Source organism: Danio rerio, chromosome 13 (assembly GCF_049306965.1).
Source record: "Danio rerio strain Tuebingen ecotype United States chromosome 13, GRCz12tu, whole genome shotgun sequence".
Classification (NCBI taxonomy): domain Eukaryota; kingdom Metazoa; phylum Chordata; class Actinopteri; order Cypriniformes; family Danionidae; genus Danio; species Danio rerio.
The window spans coordinates 36,476,535-36,494,879 of NC_133188.1; the positions used below are offsets into that span (position 1 = coordinate 36,476,535).

The 18,345-nt window shown below is 34.9% G+C and overlaps 1 protein-coding gene across 2 annotated transcripts; it reads right to left on the reverse strand.

Moving 5' to 3' along the window:
* Positions 1–3,266: 3,266 nt before the first annotated feature.
* vti1b (vesicle transport through interaction with t-SNAREs 1B) lies at positions 3,267–17,677 on the reverse strand. Of its 2 annotated transcripts, NM_201036.1 has the most exons (6): positions 17,419–17,649; positions 14,296–14,354; positions 10,858–11,049; positions 5,331–5,504; positions 4,425–4,486; positions 3,267–4,323 (listed from the first exon to the last, which is right to left on the reverse strand). In NM_201036.1, the coding sequence occupies exons 1-6, from the start codon at positions 17,513–17,515 to the stop codon at positions 4,230–4,232; spliced, it is 678 nt and encodes a 225-aa protein (NP_957330.1). In that variant the 5' UTR covers positions 17,516–17,649; the 3' UTR covers positions 3,267–4,229. The 2 variants fall into 2 exon arrangements, 1 of the variants encoding a protein (NP_957330.1); XR_012388512.1 differs by lacking the exons at positions 3,267–4,323; positions 4,425–4,486; positions 5,331–5,504 and adding an exon at positions 7,912–8,950 and having other exon boundaries at positions 9,029–11,049; positions 17,419–17,677.
* Between the last annotated feature and the right edge of the window lie 668 nt (positions 17,678–18,345).

Sequence of the window (18,345 nt, forward strand, 5' to 3'; positions counted from 1 at the left end):
TGCAGTCATGTTTGTGATTCATTTCAGGTGTGTGCAGCTGATTCACCTGCTATGCTTCGTTATAATCCCATTCATAATCCTCGATCACATTCCACCGTCATACACTAGATTTATGATATTTTGATTGGATTATAAATGGGCCATAGCAGGTGAATCAACGAATGACTACTTCAAATCAATCGCAAACCTGAACAAGACAAATACTTCTAATCTGAGGTCATTAATGTGTTAGACTTATGGACTAAAATCCAACCTATTTAGATTTACCCATGAGGTAAAACAAATATAGCACTTTATAAGAATGTTAACGTAAACGTAAATGTCATTTTAAATGTACGATATTGGAAGAATTTGACTTTGCAATGTTTAGTTATATAGTTATATATAAATTTAGTATTTTTCTGTGATATAAATTGGGATATAAACACAGTTTCACCAGAAAAGTTCTATTTGGAAAGTATTCATTAACTTATTGAGTGAATCAATAATAAATTAAAGATATAAGTGACATTTACAGTGTTTTATGGATTTCTGAGGAGTCTAACAGTATTCAGGTAATGAAACTGAAAAATCAAATATAAAATAAAACTATAGTCTTCGTTATATAAATATTTAATTTAATCCATCTTTAGTAAAGTTACAAACGGCCACAGCCATATCACTCTGCAGCCCAAGACCGGTTACTCACTGAAGCTAAGCAGGGCTGAGCCTGGTTAATACCTGAATGGGAGACCACATGGGAAAACTAGGTTGCTGTTGGAAGTGGTGTTTAGTGAGGTCTGCAGGAAGTGCTCAATCTGCAGCCAGTCTGTGTGAGTCTTAATGCTGCAGTATAGTGAAGGGAACACTATACTGAAAATGAGCACCTTCTTTCGGATGAGACGTTAAACCGAGGTCCTGACTCTCTTTGGTCATTAAGGGCGTACTCACACTATGCTATCCAAACCGTGCCCGGGCCCGTTTCCCGAATCGTTTGAAAAGTGTGAGTGCTTTGAATCAGGCTCAGGCACGGTTTATTTGGCCGGCCCTGGCCTGGTTGGAAGAGGTGTGCCAGAGTGCTGTCCACAGGGGACAGGAGGGGGGACAAGCGTGCTTTGGCCCGGTTCAAGGCAACTGTACATAGTGTGAGTACGCCCTAAGAATCTCATGGCACTTCTCAAAAAGAGTAGGGTTGTGGTCAAATTCCCTCCAATGGCCCTTATCCATCATGGCCTCCCAATCATCCCCATCCATCTAATTGGCTCTATCACCGTCACTCCACCAATGGCTAATGTGTGGCGAGCACACAGGTTTTTTTTTTTTTTTTTGGTGAGCGCACTGGTGTCATCCTGTGGCTGCCATCGCATCATCAAAGTGGATACTGTACACTGGTGGTGGTGTGGAGAGACCCCCCCTAATGATTATGAAGCTTTTTGGATGTATGGCCATACACAATAAATAGACTATATCAATACACATTACATTACAAACGGCACAATTGCTTGTGCCTGAATACTTTAAACATTTCTTTGCCTGAATGCTTACACAGTCATGGGCCTTAAAATCACCTGCAAATGAAAAACTTTCACTGCATTACACTTAGACTCTACAGTGACTTCACATATCTCAGGTGTTTAAACCGTAGCTCTTGGTCAACTATAATCCCGAAATTGCACATTCTGTGATGTGACTATTGCGGATGCACACATTGCATTATCAATGCTGAATCAACAAATTGTGCAGCCCTAAAATGTACTATTTTAAGCTAACTTTTTTACTAATACAGCAAGACCAGTATTGTGTATCAATCCAAATTATGAGGTATGAGATGATAGCAATCCCATCATAAGGCATCTAAAAAGTGTGCAGCTCCAGTCGGATCTCTGAAAAGATGATGCCAATTGTGCGAGGACTTCAAGGACAGCACAAACTGTTGATCAATTCATAAAATTAAGTTCTCAAATATCGAATTTATCACTTCTTCTAAAATGTACATTGTGTAACTGTTCTGAATATTTCATTAAATTAATATACACTTACCGGCCACTTTCCAAAAAAAAAAAAAGAGAAAATGTCCAGTGAGCGGCAGTTCTGTGGGCGCAAATGCCTTGTTGATGTAAGAGGTCAGAGGAGAATGACCAGAGTGGTTCCAGCTGACAAAAAGGCAACAATAACCCAAATAACCACTAATTACAGCCGAGGTATGCAGAAGAGCATCTCTGAACTTCTACGAAATTCGGATGTTAGGGTCAGAATTTGGCACTCAACAACATGAAAGCATGGATACATCCTGCATTGTATCAATGGTTCAGGCTTGTGGTGGTGGTGGTGTAATGGTGCAGAGGATATATTCTTGGCACACTTTAGGCCGATTAGTACAATGCCTCAGCCTACCTGAATATTGCTGCTGACCATGTCCATCCCTTTATGAGCACAGTGTATCCATCTTCTGATGATTACTTGATGGATCTCAATCCAATAAAGCACCTTTGGGATGTGGTGGAACATCAAGGATGTGCAGCTGATAAATCTGAGCAACTGCATGATGCTATCATGTCAATATGGACCAAAATCTCTGAGGAATATTTCCAGTACCTTATTAAAGCTATACCACAAAGCATTAAGGAAGATCTGAAGGCAAAAGGGGGTCCAACCCGGTACTAGTAAGGTGTATCTACTAAAGTGGCCGGTGAGGGTATACTGTAGCTGAATACACAACACCTTAACGTTTTCCTGCATTTTTTTGTTGAACATAATAACGTGCACCTTTTGAAAACTCCTTTGGAACAAAAGTTATTGTGAAAATCACTACGCAAATACATTGAATTGAATTGTAATGAATGATTGTAATGCTACACCCTTAGAAGAATTTATTTAAAGGGTGTACGACCTGACACTGCACACCTAAGTTTACTGTTTTATTGTTCATATCTCTCAGCATTAGTATTAATGACAATGCCATTCATTTCAGTATAAAGTTTAATAAATAAACGGTCTAATGTCATTTAAATTGTCATTATTTTGTTTATGTTTTTGATTGATTTGAAAGAGTCATCCGTTAAATCATCCGTTTTGCCCAATTTGTAATCCAAACAATGTATCATATCACCTACCTATGACTGTGGAATGTGATTATGGATTAAAATTAAAAAACAGGTCGATCACCTGCTCACACCTCAAATCAAATCCCAAACATACCACTGTGAAATAACTCTACTCAAATGTCTGCTGTTTTGCTCTTAAGAGAACTAGAAATAAACATCATCAGTCAGCAGGCAAAACGTCAGTATGTCAAAGTGGCTTGACGGCCCTCGATGCTAGTCTTTAATATATAACAGGTGTTTGTGTCACTTTAATATCAGTCATGTTTACAGTAACATCTGTCCCCCTTATCTGACAGGCCAAACACACCCCTTTTCTCCACCAATCAGGGCTCACAAATAAAATGACTAGCTTGTTTATAGCTGTCAATCTCTTGGCCTGAGGTAAACTCAGCTCTGTTTGGCTGATTGGTGGAAAAACAAAAGGAAAACAAACACCCATTTCAAGAACAAAAACAAAGAGATGATACCTTTAATGCCACCTCAAAAACAAAACTAATTTAACACACAATTTACTTAAAAGTTCAGTTTTAAAGGGATGATTCACTCCAAAATATTTTACATACACGCAACTCCAAAGATTTAAGACTTTCTTCAATCTATTTTGGTCAATATATTACAATAGAAAATAGTCAGAAGAATGTTTTTAGCAGTGCAATGAAGTTCAGTGCCATCCAAAAGTTTCACAGTATAGAAAACATGTCTTGGATTGACACAAAAAGTCAATAAATTACTACAGAATTACATCATTTTGGAGTGAACTATCCTCTAAAGTGATTGAGCACTGTAAAAGAGATGTATATAATATACTGTATATGTTCTTTTTCCACTCATTCCACTGGATGCTTCATTTACACCATTCAACCATCCACCAGATCACCTTGGCATCTTTTTTAAACCGCTGAGGGTGAAGTAACACAATTTCTCCTGTTAACACAAGTCCTCCAGAAGTCAATGTACAATGGTGAATGTCTTCATCTCACCCTGAGAGCGGTGCTTATGCTTATAAAGTTTAGCACTAAAAATAACCTCTCATACAAGTCCATGTGACACTAACAGTCACGAAAGCATCCAGCACATTGTTGCCAGGTCAGAAACTCATGAAAATCAGGAAGAAGAAAAGGGAGAGAGTCTTGTGTATCTCACTGCCTACTTGCGAAAGAACTTCAAGTACACCACACCCCCTAAGATGGCCACCTCCATGATGATGATGATGGAGAGGAGCAGTTTGTTCGTCACGATCCTGAAATGACAGGAAAGAATTCATACAGTGAATTCTCAGAAAAAGGATTTGGAAACAACTCTAGTGATGCAAAATGTGTTTCATAAGAGTGCAAGGCTTACCGTCTGGACATTGCGCGCAGGATCTTCCTGCTCCGGCTCAGGTTCTCTCCAGTGTTAACCAACTGATAGTGGAGCAAGAGAAGAGACAGAGAGAAAGAGAGAGGAAGTGAACCCATAGAAAACATTTGTCTGTTTTTTTTTTTTGGCTATTTTTAAGCTACGTTTACATTAGCACTTTAAAACGCACAAATTTTTATTACAATTATCAATATTATACTACTTTGGAAAGGCTAGAGATCCCATCACAACTAAAAAGGTCAAGCTCTTTTCAGCTATACTAGAACCTGCCAGGCAGGTGTGTTAAAGTAAGTTGGAGCTAAACTACGCAGGATACCGGCCCTCCAGGTCTGAGTTTTGGCACCCCTAGTGTAAATGAACCAAAACAGACATTGAAGAGAAAAAAAAGAGCCTGGCTGCCCATATTTGCTTTCTGATTGGTCGTCTGTGTTATTGCATATCCTTTCCTGACTCGTCAAGCCTTTTTCATATGCTCAATTTAAACGGCCATTGGTACATTCACTGCTAGTCACACCATGCTGACAAATAATGATGTTTTATCTGGTTTCCAAACAAAAATTCACAGTGTAACCTTAGATTGCTACAATATGTTTATAACAGATCCATTTCTGTTATGAATAGGGTTAACTATCATAGGATTTGACTTACTTACTTTTGACTAACTTAATTGCAACTTCTTTCTGTCAACATTAGTATTTTTTTAATAACAAATAACAATTTTTATTTGATCTAATATTTGTATATAGGCTACACTTTAGTAATTCTATAGCTTTTATAGCTTCTGACATGTATATACTTTACGAAATGCAGGGGAATTGTCAATATGGAACATTTAAATTGAGAACATTGTGTTAAAACTAAAATGCACTAGTGTGAACACAGCCTTACTCTATCTCTGGTGCGGTCCAGCTGCTCTCTTTGCTCTCCGAGCTCCTCAATGATGTCTGTGCCAATCTGGTCGGTCTCTGCCGCAATCCGCTGGCTTCGCTCAATACTTTTTGACGCATTATTTAGAGACTCTGTCCCCTGGATTAGCAAAGCACGCTGTGACTGAAGATGAGTCTGCAAAAACAAACACAGAAATTAGTAATTGTTTAACTAGGATATGCTGCATAGTCGGTTATAATGCCAGTGTTGAAACATTTATAACTACAATTAATAAGCTGATTAAGATGAAATATAGACATTACTACATTGTTAAGACAGACCTGCTGTTAGAGGCCATAAAATGAATTATGTATTTCAAAGTAATATTTAAAATGATATATGGGCCAAAAAGTGAGACGATTTTGTTATTTAACAACAATAGTATGCATATTAAGTATGTTAAATGCAAATACACCGTCTACTTTAATATAAAATGTAAAAACACGTTATATAAAAGTGACACAGATTTTTTTTGACATGTTTGTCCTAATTATACTCCATTTTTTGGTATAACTTTATTATATGGTTGTATTAATTAATGTTAGTTAATGCATTTGATACCATGAACAAACAATGAACAATACATACACTTGTAACGTTACTTAACATTAGGTAATAAAAATACAATTTTTCATTACTAGTTTGTTAATTCATGGTGCATTAACTAATGTTAACAAGCAAGGGATAGGATCTTAATGCATGAGTAAATATTGAACTATGATTGATAAATGCTATACAAGCACTGTACATAATTAGTTCATGTTAGTAAATACATTAACAAAACTTTTTTGTAAGGTGTGAGCTATTTATTTATTTTATCTTAAACTATTTAAATTTTCTTTCGGCCAACTACGACAAGTGATTTAAAAGAGAAGAATACAGATTTCAAATGACATATAATTAGTATTTTGTGGGCTGCACTCACTAACTTAAATACAGACATTATGCCATCAAATCATTCTTGTTCTAACTATGTCTGAAAAGTTTCTCAGGAAAAAATAGGATACATTCTAATGTTCATTGGAAAAAAGCACAGAATGTTACATTATTATTATTGTATTATTAACAGACTTTTTTTTATTTTGTTGCTTGAAAAAACATTTTTAGTCTAATATATTCTAACTTCCCAATCCATAATAACTATTAGAGATTATTATTAATTACACCGTATACAATAGTTTTTTTTTTAAGTTTTATATTATTACAATTCGTAACAATTATTCTTAGATGTCTCTGGATAGACAGACAGAGAGAAAGAGAGAGTGAGAGAGAGAGAGAGAGAGAGAGAGAGAGAGAGAGAGAGAGGTAGGTAGGTAGGTTGGTCGGTCGGTCGGTCGGGAGGTAGGTAGGTAGGGAGAGAGGGAGGGAGGTAGGTGGGTGGGTGGGTGGGTGGTTGATTGTTTGGATGGATGGATGGATGGATAGACAGATGGATGGATAGATGGATGGGCAGATAGACGCAGACAGACAGACAGACAGACAGACAGGCAGGCTGGCAGGCTGGCTGGCATGCAGACAGGCAGGCAGGCAGGCAGGCAGGCAGACAGACAGACAGACAGACAGACAGACAGACAGACAGACAGACAGACAGACAGACAGACAGACAGACAGACAGACAGACAGACAGACAGACAGACAGACAGACAGACAGACAGACAGACAGACAGACAGACAGATAGATAGATAGATAGATAGATAGATAGATAGATAGATAGATAGATAGATAGATAGATAGATAGATAGATAGCATAAGCACATGCTGAGTGAAAGGTAACTATTGCCCACTTTTACCATTTTGATTGTAATTTAAAAAAAAAACAAAAACTGTGATGACCTCTCGAAAGAAACAATTGCTGACCTCACTTCCTCAGTTTCATTGAGATCAGAAACAGGTCTCTTGGGACACACAGCATGACCTTGCTTAAGGCCAACTTCTGCATCCGCAACAGAAAAATAAATCACTCCACTGCAGTGTAACAGGCATCTGTGTTTGTATAGATGCAGGGAATTAAACTTTCATCACATACCAGTTTACATACATGTGTGTGGGTGTGGGTACATATGCGTTGAAAAACTGGAAGGATCTGTTTATGATTACAGGTAGCTCATAAAATAAAAACTGTCTAACTACTTGAAAACAACCCCAGGTATTAAAGTGATAATTCACCCCAAAATAAAAAACTCTTTATTTACTCCCCCTGAAGTGGTTCCAAAACTTTATGAGTTTGTTTATTCTGTTGAACACTAAAGAAGTTATTTAGAAGCAAGCTAAAACACGTAACCATTGATTTAACAGAAGAAAATAAGAAGCAGAAATCAAACAGGTCTGGAGCAAGTAAAGGGTGAGTAAAGGAAGACAGATTTTTTAAATTTGTGTGCAAAACTGCATGGATCAATTTATTGAAAATAATGTCTGTTACTGAAATATGCAGTTGAAAACCCATGAAAGATTTGCTATTTGAAAAAAAAAAAACATTAATTTTGGCCTAGGGGGACCTCTGAGTGCGTAATGGTTGATTTTTATTTATTTTTTTATTTTTTTGCAACACAGCTGAAAAAGGTACTGGTACAATGCCACATTGTGCAGCTTTTAATTTTCACAAAAAGAGCAGCGAGAGAATTATTTAGGTCTTCACTGCGAAAGATGAGAAAAGAACAGGACAATACCTTTGCACAAATAAAACTTAGTGCCTTTGCACTTTCCACTTCATCCCTGATGTCTTTGAGGCTTTCAGTAGACAACGGCTAGAGGAAGAGCTTAAAGATGGCGATGGATACAAGCATAGTCTTAAAGAGATACTTGACGAATCAGTAAGTGTACAGTTTAACATCTAGCGTTTCTTCTCCCTGTATTTTCTTAGTATTGATTTCAAACATCTTTTTGAACATTCAAACTTCTTTTGGGAATGATGAACAGCAGAAAAGCCTTAATTCACTTCTTTTGGTATTCTTCAATTGAAAAGCACAACCAAAAGCCTTGCAAAGTGATCACTTTGTCTTTATCTCTGCCTGTCTGTCTGTCTGCCCATTCATCTGCACATCCGTCTGACCATCCATCCATTTATCTATCTGTCTGTCTAGATTTTATTTTCCAAGTTGTGTTGTGGTAAAAACAGCAACATGCACAGCAGCTCACTACCTGATCTCATACAAAGCACACTCTTACCCTTCATGTTATACAGGTGCTGGTCTACATTCAGAATATCTTCAAAAAGTTGATTTCAGTAATTCCACTCAAGAAGTAAAAGTTGTATATTGTATACATTCATTCCACACAGACTGATATATTTCAAGCAATTCTTTTAATTTAATGACAACTTATGAAAACCCTAAATTCAGTATCTCAGAAAATTTGAATATGGTGAAAAGGTTCAGTATTGAAGACACCTGGTGCCACATTCTAATCAGCTAATTAACTCAAAACACCTGCAAAGACCTTTAAATGGTCTCTCCGTTTAGTTTTGTAGGCTACACAATCATGTGGAAGACGGCTGATTACACAGTTTGCCAAAAAATGACCACTATCACCTTGCACAAGGCACAAAAGGTCATTGCATAAGAGGCTGGCTGTTCACAGAGCTCTGGGTCCAGGCACATTACCAGAGAGGTAAAGGGAAAAAAAGATGTGGTAGAAGATTACAAGCATTAGGGATAACTACATCCTGGAGAGTTGAGTAACAAAACTCATTCAAAAATGTGGAGGAGATTCACAAAGAGTGGACTGCAGCTGGAGTCAGTGCTTCAAGAACCACTACGCACAGACGTGTGCAAGACATGGGTGTCAGCTGTCACATTCCTTGTTTCTTTTGAGCAACAGACAGCATCAGAAGTGTCTCGTCTGAGCTAAAGTCTGGACTGCTGCTGAGTGATTTTCCAACAGGACTTGGCACCTGCACACAGTGCCAAAGCAACCAGCACTGCTTTAAGCACCTGTTCTTAATTGGACAGCAAACTCACCCTACCTTAATCCCATAGAAAACCAATAGGTAGGGCCAGACAGAATCTGCAGACATTTTTTTGCTATTTCTGCAGAGAATTTTGGTAAAAAATCTGCGGATTTCTGCTGGATTATTTTGGGAGTATAATGACTAAAACCTTAATATGTGATTATAATAATACCTTTTTAACTTTTATTTAATTTTTAAAATGCAAATCCAATCAGATTCACTTTATTTGGTAAACAAGGTAAGTCTTTCATATAATATATCTACTAAAAGATAGAAAATATTACATTACAAACTGCACTGTACGTAAATCAGATGAACATTTTCATATTAGTCAACAATATTACTGTAATTAATTTAAAAACTGAATAAACTTAGATTTACTCAAGTAAATAAACAGATTTAATGACGGGCTAAAAATCTGCTGAATTCTGCACGCGCAGATACCATATGGGACTACCAATGGGGTATTGTAAAAAGGAAGATGCAATGTGCCAAACCAAACTATGCAGAAGATCTGAGGGCCACTATCAGAGCAACCTGGGCTCTCATAACACTTGAGCAGTGCCACAGACTTATCAACTCCATGCCACGCCGTAATGCTGCAGTAATATAAAAGTTTTGCTTCTTGAATGGAATTAGTGAAATAAATCAACTTTTTGAAGATAATCTAATTACATGACCAGCACTTGGATTAAGTCATATAAATCCTAATACCCTGAGCTTCTTTTTCATCTTTTTTTTGTCAATCATTTATGAATAACCAGGCAACCAAAAACAATGATCAGCATCAAGTTTTGAGAACTGCACACTATATGCGCTCAGCTTTCAAGCCCTGAGGGGTTTGTCCTGTTGCCATATTATTAACAAACTTAGGTAACAAGTAGTTAAATTCATTGAACTTTTTCAAATCAGCACTACATGTAGCCGGAGGTGAGTGGTGTACTGAGAATCACGTAACACCTCTGGAATGCCAGCAAGGTGTGTCATTAAACAGTACACAGAAGAGATAGAGATCTGTAGTACTCAAAACATACTCATTGTTATGGAACTTCCTGTAGGAATACACATGAGGGGTACAGTGGAGCGGTTCTAGCCAGTTCTAGCCTGAAGAAAATCTAGATCCAGCTGGAAAGATGTAGAAATTCTCCATAATTACTGTTCAAGTGATGTGCACATCATCAATGAGGAGTAAAGCTTTCATTTAACAATACCTTTCTAAACACAACAACACATTCCTGTCTAAACCTAAATAAGGATGGTTTAATAAATTTATCATCAGTAACACTGATTTTTATCATAAAATGAATAGTTCTCTGTTCTCAATAACACACATTTCAACCATGATCTCAGCTGATGTCTGGGGTAATTCATCAAAGAAAGCAGAAATTCTGTCTTAATCTGCATAACCTCAGTGACCTTTCTCTTTCCATGAAACATGGTTTCACAGAAAACATAAATATAACTATTGGACCAGTTCAAAACACATGAGAGTGAGAAAAACCTGAACGGCCTCTTTTAAGAGAGTGATGAGATATACTTACACTCTGGTCATTCTGTGAGGCATAAACACCAAGTCTGCTGTCCCCGAGCTGACCTGTAAGCCCTGGTGTTGCTGATAGCCGAATATCTCTCTGCAGTTTGGCTAGATCTCGTCGGTACAGTCGAATCTTTGTTGACATGGGGGTTCGGAAGGATGATGGAGCACCAAACAGCTCCTGCTCCATACCCTGAAGCTGAGAGAGGTTTTACATGTTTAATGATAAACTCAGAGAAGGCGGCAGACAGTCACTGTTTCTGTTCCTGTGTTTTTACACATAATATCATGCAAAAGTTTGGCGACTTCTCAAAATATTTTTTAAAGAATTGTCATATGCTCATCAAGGCTGCATTCATTTAATCAACAATCCTCTAAAAAAAGTAATACTGTGAAATATGCTTAAACTTTTTCCTCTGCTGTTGTCTTAGAACTTTGTATACACCGGCGTGCACTGTTGTATAACCTTTAAAATAAAGCTGTGAAAATAATTTTAATCCTCATATCTGTTGTGCATTAAGAAACAATCTCATCTTCATCACAAACTCTGTAAACATTTATCAATGTTTAATCAGGACAACTCATTCTTGGCTAAAGTAAAGGGCATATTTTCTATATCTAAAGTACCTGCATAAGTGTAAAATGTTTTAGAATTAAAATGTTTTGGCATTATAGTTGGCCATCTATATAAAATTTACCCAAAAGACAACTGTTGTACCCTAAATGTGTACAGCCTTTATAACAATATGAAAATGATGAATTTTTTCAAATGTTGGGGAAATTTTAGAAGCAATCAAACTTTAAGATAAAGAAATTGTTTATTTCTTTTTTGCTGTTAAAACGGTGTCTGGGTGCCCGGGTCATTTTGACCCATGAGTCAACAGGAGGGTTAAAATTATTGTTTTCTATTTTCTAATATTTTAAAACATAATTTACTTATGTTCTGCTCAAACTGCATTTACTACATGATTTCTTCACGATGCCATGTGAAATTATCAGACAGAATTTACAAATCATTCCAATATGTGATTTGAGCAGATTAACATAACATAAAAACATATTTATATAAACAGAAAAAAAAACTTTATTTTAAACAAAAAATCCCTTGTAACATTTATGGATGTGTGAAATGCAAAGAACAAACATTTATATTGTGTCAACTTACTCATTTATTCAGAAAACACATTAACATGCTGATTTGCTCAGATTATTTATTATATATACATACATACAAACATTTATATATATATATATATATATATATATATATATATATATATATATATATATATATATATATATATATATACACAGAATGTTTTTTATCCTTTGCAGCACTATATCTGTTATTACAGATAATTTTGATCAATTTAAAACATTCTTGTTGTATAAAAGTTTTATTTTAGCGTTAATAATTTAAGTAAAGCTAATGCTATACATTATATAACACAGTACAGCTAGGCCTACTACAGTATCTCAGCACTTTGTGTCCTAACAAGGGCAATTTTGTGAAGCAATACTGCCACCTGCTGTCGTAAACTGTCCAAACACAACCACTTGCAATATAGATCATCAAAACTTTCAGAAGAATCAATATTGCTCACCAAAACCATCACCCTTCATAATCTCTGCTCCTTTTTGCTGGAATGAGCTGCCAACCTTCAACTGACATCAATTTAATTTCTATTCTAGTATTCTAATAAACATTGTATGGCATATCGGGATATACTGCTGCTGATAATGTTTTCTCTGTGCATTGGATAAAGTTGGATTGGATAAAAGAGTCTGCTTATAGAATACACATGGAAGTAATGTAAATGTCTCAGGGTTCTCACTACTTCAAAGTATTGTTTTTATTTTTGTATTTGTTATTTTGTATTAACTATTGCTTTAGGTCAATGACAGTTTAAAAAATCTAATTTGATCAAAATGTGACTTTTTTAGAGACTTAAAGATTTACTGTTAAAACTTAAACTTAACCCTTTTATGTCAATTAAAAAAACTACACAAGCACATAGTGGACAAAAACAAGTGTTAAAAATACACTGAAAATTTTTAAGTTTCGAAACTGTTTGCATATTTACTGTCTAAAAAATAGCATATTTACTGACAGATTTTCTTTTACACCATCAGCCTTCGAGACAATTACCAAAAATTAATTTATATTAGAAGTTATACCCTTTAAATCAACATTTGTTTTAATAATTTAATAATTTTAATTTATGGGGTTAGTTAGGGTATGTTGGGGGATTTGTGGTTGGAGGAGTACATTATTCTCAATATGGATTAATAAAGGGTCTCATGTTTTGTAAAATGTTCTGGTTGATCCTCTGAGAAAATATTAAATGTTTTCTGATTTCAAAAATAAAATTACACACGCCCACAGCCAGGGGGGGTTTATGTGGTTTGAAGGACCCACCCTACAGACGAAGGTCCAGAATTTGTCCAATACATGAGTTCATCTGTCTTACTGAGACTGCTACACCATCATAAATAGTGAAAATAACCCATAAAAAAAGGCTTTAAGACCAAGCCGAATCCTCTGTTGGCTGTCGCTTCGATGTATCTATTATTTTATAAGTCCCAACATGCAGCTGTGCAAAAAAACACAAACTCACGTAAAAAGCATCTTTCGCTACTGTATTGTTCATGTTTTAATTTTTTTCCTAAAATTGCCAAATTCTGACTGAGGAAAGGTGAATGTGCTGTTCAGTTTGTTATTTGCCTAATAAATGACATCAGGCTGCGGTTTTTAATTTAGTTTTAATTTTATTTTTTTCTGATGATATAATATATTTGTATTTAAAAATAAATATTTATTCACATTTTTAAACTAAATCTTTAGGAAATATTTAGTACATTAAAATTAAATGCTTAAAATGTCAACAAAATGCAGTATTTAAATCCCATAGTTAAATAGAAAATGAGGCAAACAATTGCAAAAAGAACCATCCCTTTCAACAGGCTAGCTACAGGCCTGTTACATCACTAAGGCAAAAGTGACAGTTGGTGATTTACACTCTACAAGAATTCTTTTTCTAGCTATTAACGTTACAAAAGCCAAGGCATTTTCTAATTCTTTAGTTATATGCATGTCCTCATTTGGGACTCCAAACAATGCTATTACAGGATGCTAATGCATATGTTTATAAACAGAAAATAATATTTATTTTGTCATATACTAGTAAAGACTAAGGATTTTTTATTATAAGTTTATGATCAGAAACAACCTTAATCTTAAAACATTATTATTTTTTGCATTGTCAAAAAAAACTACCATTTACACACATACACATTACATTATTGCATTATTTAAATAAATTAATTAGGCCTGTAGTGCTCAAAAGCAGAAAACAGGAAAAGAGGAAATCCATAAACCAAGTAAAAGATACAATTTTAAGAAGCAGAAATCAAGACTGATAATAAAGTGAACATCATTACTTACCACTTCTTCAGCCTCTGAAACACGCTCATCAAAGTCTCTGACAATTCTCTTCCTTTCCTCTACAAATAAAAACAAAGTGCTGGTTAATTTCAGTCATCTTATTTAATGCTATTGATGTGACAATATTTACAAGACAATAACAGCATAATAACACAATGAACACTACAAGGAGACAACTGACATTGACTCTTACAGTTTATATCTATAGACGGAAAATAATAATAATAAAAAACACAGGAAACCGTTTCATTTAAAGCGTTTAAATGCCTCAAAAGAAATTATTCAACATTATGTCATTGCACACATACACACACACACATTGATTATTTAATTTGGAATGACTTATACTAGTTAAAGCAATGCAGCATGCATATAATCACAAAGAGCCTATTATGTTTCACAGTACAAGTGATGTGCAAATAAATACAATCACTGAATATATATATATATATTTTAAAGAACAATATTAAAATGCTTGGACCACCTCAAGTTTGTAAAGAAATATGTGCAAATACGTTGCTTAATGTACCTAAACATCAACCAGAGAACCCCAAATTTCTGTCAAATTGTACTTGTAATAAACCCTAATGACTGTAAAAGAACGAGCCCCAATTCCCTAGATCAGTGGTTCTTAGACTTTTTTCACCAAGTACCACCTCAATTAAAAATTCTTCCCAAGTACCACCATAATGACCAGTATTGAAATACAGTAGTGTAGTAGGCCTAATTAAGCAGCTACAGCACTGCACAATTCAAAAGCGTGGCAGATTAATTCTGATTATTATTATGAATATTTGTTATTTTCAGCCATATTAAACATCATAAGTAGTTTGAACATTAACACTGTGCTGTTGAACTGTGCGTTCAAAAGCTAATCAAAAACGGCACTGTTTTTAAAAAGTAAAGAGAAAACTGCTGTACCTAAATGTAAAGTATTATCATAAAGTATCCTAAATTTTGAAATATATGATGCATGTATATATGACTTTGTAAATCTTTGAAATCTAAATGTTAACTTGTATTTTAGATATATGAATTGGATTTGCATATTTAAATAAAAAATGAGTTTGCCCACTGCACGTTAGAGTAGGTTATGTGTGTCAGTAAAGCAAGTGATTAAACTATACCTGTGAACATTGGGATATAAAAATATGGGATAAGCCCCTACAACTGTTACAAATATGGAGAGGAAATTAGCTTTAAATGATAGAATACATAACAAACATTAGAAAATTGAAAATAAAATGAAAGGTTTATCCTATTAAAATCAATTTACTGATCACATCGGCGTTATCGTACGCGTCAAAGGGTTAAAAGTGTGCTCATTTTTACTTTAATTATTCAGCGATTCCTCCGTGTACCACTAGAAGGAAGCCTGCATACACGTACCACAGTTTGAGAACTACTGCCCTAGATAAAGTGTAAAACATCACATTACGCGTTTTTCTGTAGTCTATTGTAAGGAAAAAGCTTAATGTAGCTTAATGTACCTTAACAACAAGGTACATCTAATTAAAATCTAATTTCTAAAATAAAATCTAATTTCTATCAAATTTTACTTGTGATTAACACTTTCTGATGTCAAAAAAATGAGCTCTAATTTTAGTAAGTGAAAAGGATCACGTTATGCGTTTTTCAAATCCATTATAAAAGGAAAGAGCTTAACATGGCTTAACGTACCTCAACAAGAGCACACCAAAAATCTATGAAATTTCACTTGTAATTATCTTTAACTACTAGCAAAAGATCAAGTCCTGATTCTGTGGATGAAGTTAATTGATCAATGTGACATTAAAACGTTTTATCCCCATTGAAATCCATTATAAGACCTTAATGAGGTTTAACTTAATAACATTGAGACAATCAAATGTATATAAAAATATACTCATAAACACTTTCTTCTGTTAAAAGAACAAACTTTTATTTTAGTATACTGTATCAAGTGAACAATATCACTAAACGTTCTCTCTGTAAAAGTCCATTATAAGGAAACAGCTTAACCTGGCTTAACGTACCTTAACACTGACCAGGAAAACCCAAATTTGTCAAACTTTACTAGTGATTAACACTAACTATTGTCTAAAGAACAGGCCCTAATTCCATAGATAAAGTGAACAATATCACGTTAAGTGTTTTCCTCCCATCGAAGTCCATAATAAGAAAAGGTTGAACGTGACTTTACAACAACAACCAAGAGAAACTAAATGTTACCCACTTGTTGTTAAGGTACATTAGCCATGTTAAGCTTTTTCCTTATAATAGACTTCAGAAAAATGGTTATTGTGATGTCTTACATTTTATCTAGGGAATTGGGACTCATTGATTTTACAGTCATTAGGGTTAATTACAAGTAAAGCTCGACAGAAATGTGGGTTTCTCTGGTTGATGTTCAAGTACATTAAGCCACGTTAAACGTTTTAGAATGTCCCTCTGCAAATATTGAGGTAAAGTTTGTTTTATATTCACACATTTGAGACTTTAGTCTTCCAAATATAACTTCAGAAAAGTATTTTTGAAAATTCTTAATAGGGAAATTATATTATAGCCAATGACTATCAATGTACAGCGTCGTTCACAGTCAATAAATGTGCTAATGTCGTTTTGAATCATAATCCCATGCCTCACAGCCATTATTGAAAGTAGACAGTCACAATTTGCCACTGGTCAAAAACTAACGAATGTGCAAATATAAAACCAACTTTACCTCACTTCTGCAAATTAGGGATAGAGATGACATCGTCTTTTCCAAATATGCAGACTGCATTTTTACTGCAGACACAAAGCAGTGTATATGGCAATTTGTTTAGACTCAGTCTTTCTTACTGAGCCAGCAATTTGTAATCCTCGCACCCAGTTTATGAACGTGTCCTAGACTCCCGTGGATTAAAAAAACTATAGCCACACACTTTCAAAGCGTTTGTTAATGGTTGATATTTTAGCATTTTTTTCTGAACAGCAGCCTAATTCCATAATCTCGATACTTCATCCACAGCTACAATATCAGGAGTGTTTGGAAAATCTCTAATGACAGTACTCAAAATAAGTTAATGACTATTCACTGATGAAAGCAGTTCATTCGCACAGTCTTGTTAACGTATAATACAGTATAAAGAGTTTATTCACCTCCCTGGCTCTTCTGCACCCGTTCTGGCATCAACTTCACTTCGTCATACAGAGATTTATACATCTCATGCAGCTTTTCAAACTCCTCTGAAGACATAGTGGAACAAACGAAGTCTAAAGCAAATAAACAAAATAAATGACAACAGAATAAAAGAGCGAAAATTTGAAGTCTGTTGTGGTACGAAACAATAGGGAAAAATCAGCTTCTCGGGCAATAACAAAATCCTCGGGACTGCAGCTCACGCTTCCGTGTTGGACCTCGTGATGATAGGCGGTCTTGATTTTGCCTGCAAACAAGAATGCAGATTAAAATCTTAAAGGCTGTTTTAAAATTTTAAACATCTAAAACAGCTCTATATTAATATGTGTATGCTTAATTAAAATTTTAATGCACTTCATTTTTGAAAAATGATACAAAAGTAGACTTCAATTAAACGTAGCAAATATGTAGACAGCTCGCATCATAAATACAGTGTGGGAGTTGTAGTTCATATTTTTAGGAAAACCCAAATTAATCTGTTTCGTAAATATAATCGTCGAACAATTAAAGTTTAGCTGACATAATAAATATTACCTACATATTTGCTATTCATTTACATAAATGACTTAATAGTACTATAATTCACTCTATAATATTTGATACGCTGTACGATAAAAACTATTCAGTTTCAATTTCACTTTAAATTATATTCATTTTGTTGTTTTCTATTTGTTGTTGCATACTGCAAACTTTCTCACACAAACACGCGAAGGAAAAAATACATTATTACTACATATCAATAATTAAAATAAGGCCCAACACATGTCAATAAAACAGCATGTAGTTTATTGCAAATATAATATTTAATAATAAAATATTTACAATCATTTTCAGCAACAAATTAATGACCATTCAGGAAACATTTTTGTGCAGGTGCAGACAATGAA